At 32.6% G+C, this 16,469-nt stretch overlaps 2 protein-coding genes across 2 annotated transcripts; one reads left to right on the top strand and one right to left on the bottom strand.

Moving 5' to 3' along the window:
* Window positions 1-375: 375 nt before the first annotated feature.
* On the top strand, window positions 376-9,466 carry PGO_113210 (hypothetical protein, conserved; the record flags this gene model as incomplete). The annotated part of the gene is made up of 7 exons (XM_028688655.1): window positions 376-433; window positions 801-949; window positions 1,273-1,387; window positions 1,640-1,752; window positions 1,969-8,521; window positions 8,988-9,207; window positions 9,406-9,466. 7 exons carry the CDS (start codon window positions 376-378, stop codon window positions 9,464-9,466), a joined length of 7,269 nt encoding a protein of 2,422 aa, XP_028544456.1.
* A 1,505-nt stretch (window positions 9,467-10,971) lies between these two features.
* On the bottom strand, window positions 10,972-13,173 carry PGO_113220 (cdc2-like protein kinase; the record flags this gene model as incomplete). Its single annotated transcript, XM_028688656.1, has 1 exon — window positions 10,972-13,173. One exon carries the CDS (start codon window positions 13,171-13,173, stop codon window positions 10,972-10,974), a length of 2,202 nt encoding a protein of 733 aa, XP_028544457.1.
* Window positions 13,174-16,469: the final 3,296 nt, after the last annotated feature.

A 16,469-nucleotide genomic window follows, 5' to 3' on the forward strand; every position in this document is an offset into this window, starting at 1 on the left:
TTACATATATTTGAGTGACGAATAATTTTTTTGAAGAGAATCTTTTCTAACAAGTAAATGAACAAGTGAGGGAAATGCAAAGAATTGTGTGCCTACGAATGAATGTCAAAAAGAAATAAAACCAAATTGGGAAAACCCAAATAAGGCAAATCTGAACAAAATAGTCGCTATTACGTACTTATCCAAAAATTTTGAATGTATATAATAAATTGTATAACTTTCTGAGCACCTATTTAGGACTTGTTGTTATGCTAATTTGATCTCACAATCGTTGAACATTTTGCAAAAAAAATAAAAAAGGAGAAACAGAAATAAATTGGTGGGGAAGCCAAATAAACTGACGATTTAATTCCCTGCGTTGTGCCCGAAATAAATATGAAGAGAAAAAAAGTTGTCAAATTGAAGGAGGAATATATACCTAAAGGAAATTATTGTAAAATTACTTATTAAAAAATGAGATGGCATATTACTGAGGGTGACGATGAGAGACAGACAAGAAAGAGAAATTGGGAGAGAGAGAGAGAGAGAGAGAGAGAGAAGGGGAAGAGGGAAAATACTTTTGTTGATTCCTTGCATACAATTCCTTTCTATAATCACTATTTTCTGACAGATATGTACAAATGTGTTCTATCACCAAAGTGTGATGTTTTTTTCCCCCCCCTCCCAATCGTATCTTCATTGTATAACTTATACAAGAATGTAGATAAATAAAACTTATATATATATTATATACATGTACCTTTTTTTTTTTTTTTTTTTTTTTTTTTTTTTCAATACAAATTGTATTTTTCTTATCATAGTTAGTAAGGATGCATTGCTAACAAACATTTTTATGCAAAATGGTGATAAGGGGGTATCAGAAATTGAGTCCAATAATTCTCAATTAATAGTTAATTGCATAAACAAATTGCACAAGAAAAATCTTCAAACAAAGTTGAAGGCTATAAATGTAAGAAAGCGTTCAATGGGGTTGTTTTTGTCATCTCCTTGTAGTGTCAGCCCGCTTCATGTAGATTCGATGAGAGTGTACGCAAGCTGACGTTGAGACAGTACCAGAAAATGTGCATATGTACATGCACATATGCACACATGCACATATGCACACATGCACATATGCATACATGCATATATGCATTATTTGTTTTCCTTCGTCCATTTGCTTTACATTTACTTTTGCTCCCCTGGTGCACACTATAGCTTCTCGATGTCTTCCTTCGAAATTGTGACATTACATTCTCCATCCATTTGCCCTCCATTTTCACACATTCATAGGAACTGATTCTGCATCTGAGCAAATATGAAGATGATGAAGTTAGCCATCTCTTTTCCTCCTTTACAAGCGTTTATAAAAAATTGATATATCACCCGAATTATGGATTAAGAGAATGTAAAAAAAAAAAAAAAAAAAAAAAAAAAAAGAGACAAGTTTTTGAGATTACTATAATATGCAGCAAATGCATTTTTATGCATCTAGAAATGTTGAGGGGCACATACATGTCTGTACTGTTTTTAGGAATAGTATGAATTTTTTCATAGGTTCCTAATCCTCTTGTCTCCATTTAATTTGCTCATTTAAAATTAGCTCCTAATCATATTTTCATTTGTATATGATTTACTCTTCCTTCTTCCTTTTGTGCAGACTTAAACGTGTGCTTAAAATTGTTCATACAAAAAATCAAAACAAAAATAAAACCCCATCTCAGCGTATTTCTACCACCCCTCTTCGTGTCTCTCTTTGATCATAACAAAAATGTAATAAAACGAATTTTATCATCTCATTCGCGCGATTTGTATATTTTTTGTACATATCTATTTGTGTAAAAAGAAGAAAAAAAAAGAAAAAAAAGAGCACTGTTGCTATTCATCGCTGTATGTATTAATTTAACAGATCGAATCTGTGACGCACCTTTTTTTTTTTTTTTATGATTGTTCATCATAATAAGTTATATTTCTCCCTGACTTGTGCAGGTAAAAAAAATCGCAGGAGAAATTTTACAGACCATTTTCCCACTTAAGGGAGGGATATCCAATTGCTTTGGACGAGAGAAAGATGAAAGAGGAATCCAAGGCGTAGAAATAAAAACAAAGAAAAAAAGTATAGCAAAAATAAGATTGCAGGAGGATGTTAAACTATACAATTGCATAAAAAAGTTGAAATTGAATTTTATTAATCTTTATAACTGTCTCAAGTATGTAGGAATTTCACTCAGTGAGGAAGTAACAGTTAATTTGAAAAATAATAAGAATGATGAAGAATATAGTTATGATGTGTATCTGTTCAATGTTCTTTGTTTGTATCCCTCCATTTTGTATATTATTATAAAAATAGCAAAGAAGGAGAAATTCGATGGAGAGACAGCAGAGAAGGAGGAGAAGTTTAGTGGAGAGACGACAGGGATCGAGTATGAAATGGCACTCACATCAAGGGGTAATAATATGGACCCAGTAAAATCCTTCATAAAAAAAGAGTTTCGAAATTTCTCAACCACCTTTAGCATCTTCTTTAACGCATTAAATGTAATTTATAAAGAAAATAAAGAGGATGAAAGAATAAAAAAGATGCTTTTTTTATCAGTATACAATATCATATACTTGTTAAAAAAGCACAGAATTAATTACTATGATTTTGATGAGGAAAAAGCGAATCTTTCCATTTTAAATTACATTAATTGTGTTTTAAATAATAAAGATGAGTATATCTTGAAAGGCATAAATCATTTATTGCTACTTTATTTCTTATCGAATAATAAAAAAATGATTAACGAAAATTTCTTGAAAACATATTTGTCACTAATAAAGCAAAACAAAATTGCGCGAAATGACGTTTTTAACTACACCATTTCTTTGTTTATTTTTATTTTTGAAGGGAAAGATGTACAAGATTATTTTTTTTTTTTTGTTTTCTTATTTTTTTTTCTACTCCTGCATGAGGTGACGTCTTCGCTTGTTGTTTACTACGACATTCTGCACCACTTGTGTGATCATTTCGACATGCGAGGGGTGGAAGCGTTAGCTGGGGAGGCAGTATTAGATGCAGTAGTAGATGCAGTAGAAGCAGTAGAAGCAGTAGAAGCAGTAGAAGCGGTAGAAGCGGTAGAAGCGGTAGAAGCAGTAGAAGCAGTAGAAGCGGTAGAAGCAGTAGAAGCAGTAGAAGTGATAGACGCAGCAGGAGAGAAGGATGGCCAAGAGAAACAAAGCAACGGAATGATCCCCTCAATTAATAATATGAGACAAAAAGTGAACGGTGAAGAAAGGGGAGAAAAAACTGAATGCACGTTTGCAGAATCGGATTGTTACAGGATCCTAAGCGAAAGCATACTGCTTATACCCTTAGAATGCATACTTGTTCAGAAAATTGGAGAAAATCATAATTATTCATTTAAGACAACATCCTATGTGTATGACATCTTAAGCAATATATATTATTCCCATAAGAAGAAATCACATAAGAAGGATGGAAAAGACAAAAATAAATTTGAAGAATTAAAAAAAAAAATAATTGAACAGAAAATTGAGGAAAATAACTTCATCAGTACGTACATAAATTTTGTCAAAATGGCAAAATACATGGAAAAAATTGTTCTTAGTTGCTTGCACTTGTTAAATGAATACATCAAGGGAATGAAGCAAAGGCTAATGGAATGTGAAGTAATGAAACTCCAGAAAACACATAATCAAGAAACAGATGAAGCAATTAAGAATGAAAATGTAACAACGGGTAGAAGGTCCCTTTCTACGTTTGAAAATTTCTCCAATTTAAGGAACGATAAATACAACGATGCACTTAACTTCATTTTGAATTTTTTAACCGAACTAAAGTGCATAATTTTTCCATTAAAGTTAGAAATCAAGAAAGACACATCATGCATAAACACTAAAATGAGCACCAATGTTTTGAATTCCTTTATATACACATTAAAATATACCTTCAGGATTGCATGTGTTCTAGTGGAAGAAGGTAATCATGACATGATTGAAATTTTTAAGAAGCATTTTAAGCTTCTGGAATTTCTCATGACAGGGAAAGAAGTGGAAGATGAAGATACTGCCAATTTGCAAGTGGATGTATTTTCTGTTTTTATGAAATTTCTAAAACATTATAATTTTGATAATCTTCCACAGGAGCAGAAAAAATGCGATGAAATTTTCTTCAACGCCATGGAAATTAGCTTGAACTTGCTTATTTTTATTTTTTCAAGAAATGAATCGTTATGTTATTCCTTTTCTCGATCTCTCCAAGTGGTAAGAACTCGGCATATTACTCGTCACACACTGAATCGTGCACCTACAGGGAACCAAGCGCATGAAAATGGATTCGATTCTGTATGTGAGGCTGCTTTTCTTATAACTCTTTTTTTCCATCCTTTTTTTTTTTTTTTTTTTTTTTTTTTTTTCCAGACCTTGCTTGGATCCTCTGTGAGCAAAGAAAACATTTTAAAGAAGATGAAAATCAGCGTGCATCTAATTAATTTTATGAAAAACAGATGCATCAAATTCTTTGATTTTTCTAAAACGATTCTAGAAATATATGATTATTACCTCATACAATGTATATCTTTGAATTGTAATGACCATGATGATGTGGTGATGAATTCATTTTATTCTTCCTTGCTGGAGGGAAGAGAATGTAACTTGGGGTTGTTTGAAGAGAAGTTCTTCCTTGGTATATTCAGTGTGTATATGAGAAAAATGGAACTATGTCAGACCTTTCCTGATAAGTATTTTTCAGATTTTTTTGTTCAGTATGTGATGAGAACGGGGAACGGTGGCAGTGTGGTGGAGGAGCAGCATCAGGAACAGCAGAAGAAGGAGGAGATGGAGAAGGAGGAGAGAGAAAGCCTGAGAGACGACCCATTTAAGGACTTACTCACACATTTTCTATTTATGATCTACATGAATGTGGAGTATGAATATGTTGAGACGCATTACCAGACACTTTTCTCCTCATTGAAAATTGGAATGGAAAGCATATTGTCATACGTCCAAGTAATAAGAGATATGTACAAATTGTGTAAGGATGATGATGATGAAGATGTTAGGAAAAGAACGACGTGGATGTCTATCGAATCTGGTTCTGAAGAATTTAATGGTGAGTATGATGAAACCGAAAGTGATGATACGAATGACATGATAGGAGATGTCTACTTGAAGGTTCAGTTAAGCATGAGAAAGAGTTTAATAAAGCTAATCTACATTGGAGAATCCATGAGTGAAGATTTAAAAAAGGAATATCAAGAGAGTTACAAAGAGAGTGGTTCCAAACGAGAAGATGATACTGTGCAGATAAATTTGTACTTAAAAAGAAATAATATTTTGTGCAGGAAACATCTTTTGAGATTATTGAATTTATATAAAATGTACTACAAGGTGGAAATTTTCTCCTTTTCTGATTTGAAGAGATTTACACTTTTCTCTTTTGATATCCCTCAAATGAAAGAAAAATATGTGAGGACACAAATTGGAGATAATACTTCTCAATTTATAAATAAAAAAAAGCGATTTGATGATTTTTTTTATTTTATTTATTCGAATATTCAATCAGAATTGTTGTTTCATCATCTTCTAACTTTAAAGAAAAAGATTGAATCAGATGAAGAAAACGAAATGGGACTTTTAAACTTGTTCTTATATATTTTTAAGCATTCACAGAATAGAAGCGATGGAAGAAATAAAACATGTACCCTTGATAATGTAAACATATCAGATATCGTGCTCCTTATGAAAAAGATGAATGAATTTTCCGTTTTTAACATTTGTAAAGACATTCTGAAAGATCACTATGTCAAAGATGGTGATTCTATAGATACTATGGAACAGGATCTCATTCACGAGTTGTATAATTTTAAGACAAAAAGCTTGTTAGATTTACAAATTAAGTTATTTCTCTTTGAGAAATACCTTTTACACTTTTGTAAAGCAAGAAGCAGTAATGAAACTTGGGTAGATAATTCTATTGATGATGAAAAAACCAACGTGATGAATAATACAACCACAGATTCATTCATCGAAGTACAGCAGTATGAAAAACAAATACAGAATCTGAAGTTTCGAATTCCACAAAGTATGCAGGACTACATAGATAGGAACTTCACCCTTAACATTAAGGGAGAGATGGAAAATGTGAATTTTTTTTATCATTTGATATGTACAAGTAAGGTGTATCGAGATTTGAATATGTTTAATTATTCTGTTGTGAAGAGAAAAGTACTTCTAGAATTAACTACCCCTCAGTATGTTTCATTAGATAATTTTGATGTTCTTTTCGCGTGCCTTTCTTTTATGAAAGATGTCATTCCTGGAGATTGTAGAAATCTTGAGGAGCCATCTACAAGAGATAAAAGTGGAATATTTAATGAAAGTACCCAGAATGGTACACTCAAGAATAACGTCGATTCTGCTAAGGAATCTTTTTACAAATATCTCAATGTCGTGAAAACATTTTACAAGAAAATGTATGAGGAGCAAAGTGTAATTTATAAACAAAGAGGTAGAAATATAATGGAGATTCTCATTAGTAATAAGGATGGTAGAAAATCAGCACCTCCAGGGGAGAGAAGCAAACAAAAGGGAGAAAAAAGTAGAGGAAGTAAATTTAAAAAAAAAACAGAATCCAAATTATTGCATTCAAAAGTGGGAGTAGGAGTGGGAGTTCGGGTGGGGTTACATTTTTTGAAGTATATACATGAGAACTGCCAAAAGGAAGGGGCAGTAATATACATGTCTAAATTTAAAGATATGAATAATTTCACAGCAGATTTGTTAAAGGTTATCTATTTCATTATTTCAGTTAATTATTATGATAACCGTTTAATTGATGACGAGGTGGTAAATTTGGTTATTCAAATGACAAATCTGTTTTTAGAATTCGATGTGAAAATTATAAAGTCGTATGCTAAAATATATTTTTTTTCTCTTCCATCCAGTTGTATTCATTTTTACGATTATTTTATGAAAGATGTATTTCGTTTAAACAAATTAAAATTAACTGTTCATGGGTTCAGAAAGCTAAAAAATAAAATATTAGATGTATATGTTAATACTTATTATTTGTATATTCTTTTTTCGAATATAGAAAAATGCAAAAATAATGATCTTTTTGTTGACAAGACATTTTCCATTTTGCTAATGAATTATATTTTCTTCACCGAATTACACAACTTGAGAAGTTCAGATATGCACAAGTTTTCTTTAATCAATTCATATTTACACATGAACGAAGGAGGAAAAAATTTATTTCTTTTATCAGCTCTTCATGAATCCTTTGATTCGCATGAATGCCACATCTTAGGATTAGAACCGTTTCGGAGGCAAGCAGATGTAGATGCTAATCCAGTAGAATCTGTTGAATGTACGCACCATCGAACATATAGCAACGATGAGCTAGAAAATCATGGTGGTACCACATCTAAATGTTTTTCGAACCCGTGCTCCCATAAACACCTGAAACATACTGACCATGTTGCAGAATTAAATTCAGATACAAGCAATGATGTCTTCCTAAGTGAGCCAAATGAAAATCCTCCCGTTTCGAACTTTATAAATACAAAGAGTAAGGAATTACAAATGAGTGAAGAAAATGAAATGACAAATCGAGAGAAATTAAACAGCAGCAAAGTGAATAGATCCCCAACCATGTGCCATCTGATGGTAAGGGAACAATGTGAAGATGTAGAGGAAGAGAATGCTTATGCATCTTTTCATAGCGATTCCCAGGAGTCTCAAACTTTTATGGGCCTCCCAAAAAACAATTGCACAAAAAGAGGAAGACCATCTGAGAATTACAAAAAAAAAAAAAATCCATTGCATTCGCTGAAGAACCAATTAAGGAATCCATTTCTTATGATCGATATGAAGAAAAATATTATTGGTTTGTATTCATTTCTAATTGAATTAAATTATTTGAAAATTCTTCTGTCTATGTTGAATACGTGCTTATCCCCAGAATATTTTATTTATAGCCATGAATTACATGAGCAATTTTTGGCCTTTTTGAAGAATCACAATTTTGGTATGACCGATTTTGTAAATGATATTCGAATTGTTGGAGATATTATTTTGGACTATAAAAAAATTAAAGAGATGGGAAGAGATAAATACAATCCGAATCGCACATCTAAATGGGAAGAAGAGAACAGTGCCTCCTTTTTGAAGAAACATAAAAATAAATTTTATCTATTCCTTTTGTCTCTGCATCTAATTTTACGTCTTATAACTATATACCCAAACGAGTGCATTAGCATAACGAATGAATCCAAATTACACGACATTATTAATTTCAATAAGCTTCTGTTTTCAAACTTGATAATAAACAATCAGCTGAATGAATTAAGATGCATAGCTAATGACTATGTGAACACCAACTTCCATTATGATACTTTGTCCAAAACGCTTATGTTCAAGTATAAGATAAAAGAAGACGACAGTGAACAGTTCGAGGACGTAACTGCCAAGTTGACTTTGACCTTCCTGCCAAATTACCCCTTTTCCCACCTGGTCATAAGTGACCGGATCGAGTCCCTAGGTGAGCATGTGCATGAAAGTGGATGATCATACATATGTACATCCACGCACAAGCACACGTACATGCACAGGCACATATATACACCCCTCTGTGTTATGAGAACGAACTAACCATCTCGAACCATGCGTGTGATTAAAAAAGTTCCGTTTATTGGAGACACTTTACCCAAGGGAAGTGCGATACCTTGGATGAGGAGTTCAGTTGATGACACATACATGCACAGTTTTTGAATATCACCATGTATTAAAAAGAAAAAAATTCTACAATTTTCATTCCACGTTAACCATTTTCTAAACAGTACAAAAAGGGGTTACATGAAGAGTGAAAAATTTTTTTTATTTCCCACTTAAAAACTACTGTTTGATTTTCATTGGTTCCGTCATCTGGGAGTGAATTTTTTTTTTTATATTTTTTTCTATTTTATTTTATTCTTTATCCTGTCATCTAATCCCCCATTCTTTAACAGATAAGAAAGCCTACATCCATAACTCCATCAAGAGTATGTACAAATATGCAAGGACTGGAAATATCAACGAAATGTTTATCAAATTTGACAGCATTATGAATGACTATTTTGAAAACAAGTCTCAGTGTAATATCTGCTTTATGATTTTATATGAAACCAAGACGTGTGACAAAACCTGTTCCCATTGCAGTACCTCTTACCACAGTTACTGCTTACACAAGTATGCTTCTGCTCGCGCGTCTCCTTTGAGTTTGCGTTAACTTGACCTTTTTACAGTTTCATGAGTTTATGCCAGTTCATTGACCTTTTTACAGTTTCATGAGTTTATGCCAGTTCATTGACCTTTTTACAGTTTCATGAAATTATGCCAGTTCATTGACCTTTCTACAATTTTTCGAATTCCTACTCATTTTTGCAGATGGTTCCTGACGTCCCATAACACCAAGTGCCCCTCTTGTCAAATGCAATTCACGTCATGAAGAGATACCTGAGCAGATCAGCAGCAAACATCCATCCATTACACAAAAACACATTACTTTTTGTTTAATTTTTCACACCTTTTTTTCCTTTGCATGAGATTATGCATATAGCCATACGTCCTTCCATGAGAGAAGAACATTTTTACTTATTTTCAAATGTATCTATGAACTATATTTTTATTTTTTTTTATTTTTTTTTTTTTTGGAGGTTGGGGGAGAGGGGTTCTCCTCTTTCGAGACTGAGATACAACCTAGGTGTGTGGGATGTATCTGCTTGAATGACACAACCCTCTCATCCATTTTCTTGACCCGTTCGGCCTGTTCATTCTGTGTATACCATTTTTGGATGTATCCATACACCTTGTAAACTTTTTAATCGTTTTCTCATTAAAAAAAAAAAAAAAAAACAAAAAAAGTCTACCATTTTAAAGACACACACATACGCACACACTGGAGGAAATGAGAATTGGTCTCTCCGCTGTGAATTTCTTGAGAACTAGGTTTGTAAAAAAAAAAAAAAAATATATATATATATATCGCTAGAAATGTGGCTCCATTTAACACTAGTGCATGCACACGCTGCATGAGAAATTGAATGTATTTAATTTACAAAAAAAGAGAAGAAAGTGAAATGTTTAAATGTTCGACATGGAGTGGGCAGTAAGGAAAAAGCACCAAGTGTGAGGGTGTTATGCACGAAATGTGAGTTGCGAGTATGACATATTGGGGAGAAAATATGGGGCGAGAAGCGGGGTGTACTAAGCTGTACTTGTGAGGGGTGCAATTCACAGTGAGAGATGCAAGGGACAGAGAACCTTTGAATGTCATTTAGCAGAGACATAATTGCAATTTTGCAGAAAATGAAAATGCACATGAATGGAAAATGTAAGTGTATGGAATATATGTATACACATAGATGTATGTATGCGCGTGTGTAGTAGAAACTGTTCCTCTGCACCAGATTTAAAAATAAAATGAAGAATGTAAGTACACATACTCTCCTTCTCTTCCTCCTTAAGACTACAGACGAGTGCCACTCCGCTTTGTTGTTGCACCGTCAACATGGTGAAAAGGCTAGCTATTTCGTAATAGTTCATAACAGTTTGACCCCTTTTCACCCAATTATGTGGTGTTTCACAGCATTTCATAACATTACATAATATTACATAACACTTCATAAGAGTTCGAGGTGTATGCATGAATACCACTTGGGTAGTGTGGTAGATATTAGGTCCGTTGTTGTATTTTGTCCTAATGGGGATTTCAAAAATGGATACTAAACTGGTTCTAACTTAGATAAACTGGTTCTAACTTAGACAAATTGGTTCTAACTTAGGCAAACTGCTTCTAACTTAGACAAATTGGTTCTAACTTAGACAAACTTCTGCTAACTTAGACAAACTGGTTCTAACTTAGACAAACTGGTTCTAACTTAGACAAACTTCTGCTAACTTAGATAAACTTCTGCTAACTTAGATAAACTTCTGCTAACTTAGCTAAATTGGTTAGGTGAATCCGCGGAAGGCGGAGAGTTGACCTGCGGCGGAGCGGTTGGTAGTGGTGGCAGACTTGGCCTGAGCCTTGTGTCTTTGCTTCTTCCTACTGGGAGAAGAAAAATCAGGAATGGAAAGATTCCTTTTGACTCTCATAGATTTGGTGAATTCATAAGAATTTTCTGGGTTCATTGCATGATAACTGGATCGATTAAATTTTCGTCTTTTTGATGAAGAAGAGGAAAGAGGGGTAGAGCAATTGTTACTATCGTCGTAAAAGGAAAATTCTTCCTTAGTCTCGATTACATTTTTTTCTTTCATATCATTTAGTACTTTTATACTAGCACGCTTGATAAATCCATTTGAATTTTTTTCATCATTTGCATATTTGTCTGAAAATATTGCAAAGGATCTTCTTCCACTTTTTTTATATCCACCCAAATTTTTAAAAGTATCATTTATTAATTTGAAAATTATTTTTGCATATTTATCATCAGATTTGCACAGAAAATGAGAAATCATAGTAGTTGTTAGTAAGTTTTTTTTTTTCTGTTCGATTTCTCTGAATGTTTTTATGCCAATATAATATTTCAAACAATGAACATACCAATTGTATACTCCAATTCCATCTAAATTATCAAATCGAATGTCTGAAAACCATGGGTGTGATAAAGCATCCGCTGCTGTTATTCTGTCATTTGGATTGTACTTCAACATTTTAACCAATAAATCGATACCTAACTCATCTATTCTTCCATTTGTTATTACATTCAATGCATCCTTTTTATTTTTTATATTAACATTAAAGAAATCTTCCTTTAGTGGGTAAAAACGAGAATCACTAAAGAACTCAAGTTCATCATTATTTGGTTTTCCTAAAGAGTTAACTATTCTTATTATTAAATCAAATTCAGTTACTCCTCTGAAGAGTGGTTTACCTATGATTAGTTCACAGATAATGCATGCAGCTGACCATATATCCACATTAAGTCCATACTGAAAATCTTTACTATTGTAGTAATCTTCTTCTCCTTCGATTCCTCCTTTTCTTTGTGCTCTTTCTGCTTCGATTCCTCCTTTTCTCTGTGTCTTTTCTGCTTCTATTTCTCCTTTTCTTTGTGCCTTTTCTGCTTCTTTTTCTCGCCCTCGTTCTCGTTCTCTCATCTTCTCCTTGTCTTTATGTTTTCCCCCACCATTACTACCACTATTGGTATTACCATTATTATTGTTATTATTACAATTGCTACTTCTACACGCAGAGTCAGCAATATTGTTGCTCTTGCTATTATTACCATTTCTGACATTCCCACCATGATGATACTTATCACATGTTGTAGAATTCCTGTGAGCAGCAGTGCATGGTTTGGATTTCGCTTTCGCTTTAGCTCTTCCCTTCTTTCCTTTTGCAATTTCAAATTTGGACAGTAGAACCTCTAAAGGACGATAGTAAATAGTACAAACAGTAGGAGTCATGTCTCCATCATTTTTTAATTCGCGACATAATCCTAAGTCACCAATTTTTAATAAATATTTATGATTTTGTGTTTGTTGCAACATAACATTTTCAGGTTTCAAATCTCTATGACACATTTTATTATTATGTAAATAAGCTAATCCATTTAATAATTGGAATGATAACCATTTAGCCTCCTTCAAACTTAACCCTGCTTGTTCATCACTAATTTTTGTCTTCTGGATTAATCGCTTCAAGTCTCCACCATCACAATATTCATATGCTGCAAATATAAATTTTTGATCTGCTGATAATGGTGCCATATCTAATTTTGTTGAGTGGTGAAAATTTGAAGTATAATGTTGTAATATTTGTCTATTAATATATTCACTTATACATTTCTGTCTATCAATAGTTACATCTATCAATCTTAATATATTTGGATGTCTTCCTATATTTTTTAAACAACTCAATTCTCGTAATGTTGTACAACTGATACCTTCATCATTTATTGTTCTCAAATCATCACGAAAAAATTTAATCGCATATACATTTTTCCTGAAGAAAACAAACTCATCTGTGTAGTAATCATATGGTAAATAGTTCGTATTTTGATAAAGGTCATTATTGTTATTATATTTTATCACCTTTCCTTTGTAAACATCTCCATATGTTCCTCCCCCTAGTTTCTCTTCCAGAGATACTGTCGAATAAATGTTATTAAAGTAAATTTTGCACTTGGTCAAAGTTATCCCATACATGGTTTTATCTTCTTGGTGACAAGCAGCCTACAGTGGGCTGTGCATATACACCTGTCCGATGAGATTTATAACGCACCTGCTGTCCCGTTATAAGCGGTTCAGATAGCGATTCTGCTAAGCGGTTCAGATAGCGATTCTGCTAAGCGGTTCAGATAGCGATTCTGCTAAGCGGTTCAGATCGCGATTCTGCCAAGCCGTTCAGATAGCGATTCTGCCAAGCCGTTCAGATAGCGATTCTGCCAAGTCCTCCTCTTGACCGTTGGGTTACCCGTTTGCGATCGTGCAGAGGGTAAAGATATATGGTACGTCAAGGTGAATCCCAGCAGGAAAATATGGATGGCAAATCCCATTTGGAGGCATAATAGCCAAGCTCCTTTTTCGCTAGCTACGGGTCAGCTAGAGAGAGAGATTTCCCAATATTGCATGCGCAGTTGTATGTATATGCATTAATGTGTGTATGTATGCGTGCATATGCATGTGTGTGAAGTAAAACTGTGAGGCCGGTGAGAAGTACAGCCTCCAATGTTTTTGCATGCGTGTGTGTACCGAAGCAGATCTTAAATGGAAAATGCTAGATGGAGATTACCCCAGCGAAATAAACTTACAGAGGTTAGATGTCAAGAAGGTGAAATAGTGATGGAGCAGAAATGGAACGGGGGGAAAAAATTTGCACTTGAGAATGAAAGAGATTAGAAAAAAGTTCGGGGTGTGATGCGTGGCGTGTTATGTTTTGACAGTAATATTTTGGAAGCATCATTCCCTCTGTTGCGATGAGTAAATATTATCCTTGGGACCTCAGGAATTGGGTATAAAGGAAGTTTGCGTTGCATTCACTTAAGAGTGTGTAAATGATTAAGCATGAATGGAACATTTTTCTTACACGCGTGCTTAACACTCGCCTGTGCTTCTTTCACGTGTGCACTTTATATTTTAACAAATGTTTCTCCCTAGCATTGCACTTATCTCTCCCCTCTCTTACACTTGTTCTCCACCCTCACACCCTTGGTATGCACCTGCTAAGTGTGTAAGCATGTAAAAAAAAAAAAAAAAAAATGCACACTTATAAGAAAGCCCTTAAAAAACTTTTAACATGCACTTTTATAACGAATACACTAATAGAAGATTTTGTAAAATTTTTCAAAATTGTATTCTTATTTGACATGGGCTTAAATAAGCTCAAAGGAAATAGTCTTTAAAAAAAAAAAAAAAAAAAAAAAACATAGTTCTAAAATAGACAAAGTGTAATTGAATAGATATTTTATTTATCGAAAAACAAAAAAAAAAAAAAAATTCAAAAAATTAGCATATTTAAATGAATTAAAATGAAATTAAATGAAAAAAAAAAAAAAAAGGGAGAGTGAGAGAAAAAAGGTTTCGTGCTTGATCCAGAAAAAAAGAAAAAAAAAAAAAAAAAATGAGGAGTGGGAAGAGAAAGAAATGGGAGAATGAAAAAGGCCAAACTAAAAACACAAAGTGCCAAATGCGGTCTGCGGAAAAAAAAAAAAAAAAAAATAATAATAATAATAATGATAAAACAAAACATATCAAAATGTAGCATAACGAATGAATTTTTTCTTATAATAATTCTCTAATGTGTACTTTAACAAAGGCTAATTAGAAAAAGAAAAAAAAAAAGGAACGAAATGGAAAGAACAAAAAAAAAAGGAAAGGAAAAGCTTAAACAATTTTATCACCCTGAACATTTATGGACAGAAAAAGTCAATGTTTTATTTTATTTTTTTTTTTTTTTCATTTTTTTCTTAGGCACCTTTAATATTTCTCACCATTTATGTGGTGAGACATATATACCTATGCAAAACGAACATTTGCATAATGTTTTCATAAGAATTGTCATTCTTTCATATGCCCCCTTTCTACCTAAAAAAAAAAAAAAAAAAAAAAAAAAAAAAAATGGAACATAAGAGTCTAAAATTATGTTATTGTTCTTTTCTTAATATCGTTAAGACAAAAAAAAAAAAAAAGCATCTTTTTTCATTGAAAATTGTATACACGATAGACCTGTTGAAAAATGAAAAAGATAAGCCAGAAAAATAAAATTTGAAATATCAACCCCTCGTGAAACAAGAAAGAAGGATAGATAAGGAATGCGACCATACATAACCATATTTGTATAGCGAACATTCTGTGTGTGTGTGTGTGTGTGTGTGTGTGTGTGTATGTGTGTATGTATGTATGTATGTATGTGGGTGGGGGAGCGATATATCTAGTACAACGTTAAAATTTCCTTCTACTTGTCACTGTTTTTTTTTTTTTTTTTTAAATTTGTGAAGATACAGGAGTACTTTTTCTCCATTGGTTATTTTTTCTTTTTCCCCATTTTTTACAGTTTGCATTCATTTGCGTCTGTCATATTGTTTTCATATTTTCCAATTTTTTTCCCTCCATTTTGTACATCACTTCTGTACAATGTAACAACTTTTTTACAAAACTTTTTATTCAACCTAAACATATCATCAGTCTCTAAAAGTTAGCTATACGACATAGACACGTTTTTTTAATATTTTCAATTTGTAAGTGTCTGAATTTTTTTTTTTTTTTTTTTTTTTTTTCTTTTTTGTGAAATAAAAAGGAAAAGAAGAAATTAAGACAAATGGTTGAAACTTTTGAATCTATGGGCTAACTTTTGTCACAAAATGGTGTAATGATATGAAATATGTTGGCATGAGAAGTCACACGCAATTCCTGCACAGTGTCTACCCATAGGTAGCAGGTGGACGAATGGACATGTGTGTTAAGGCAGATTATTTACATAACAAGTTCCACCCGTTTCTCAGCCTTGTTTGCTGCCTTCTTTATGGACCCTCTTTCGGTTTTCTATGACACTTCAAACGCATTTTAGCCATATTTTAGCCATATTTTAGCCATATTTTAGCCATATTTTAGCCATATTTTAGCCATATTTTAGCCATATTTTAGCCATATTTTAGCCATATTTTAGCCATGTTTTGGCCATGTTTTGGCCATGTTTTAATTTTTTTTTCCTTTACACAACAAAAGGTACCACATATTATTCGTTGCTTTGGGGAGGGAGGATAATTATTTATTTTTTTTTTTTTATTTGCTCATTTATTTATTTTCCTATTTATTTTGCTTTTTTTTTTTTTTTTTATTTGCTCATTTATTTATTTTCCTATTTATTTTGCTCTTTTTTTTTTTTTTATTTGCTCATTTATTTATTTTCCTATTTATTTTGCTCTTTTTTTTTTTTTTTATTTGCTCATTTATTTATTTTCCTATTTATTTTGCTTTTTTTTTTTTTTTTTTTTTTGTGGGGG

Source organism: Plasmodium gonderi, assembly GCF_002157705.1.
Source record: "Plasmodium gonderi DNA, contig: Chr11, whole genome shotgun sequence".
NCBI classification, from domain to species: Eukaryota; Apicomplexa; class Aconoidasida; order Haemosporida; family Plasmodiidae; genus Plasmodium; species Plasmodium gonderi.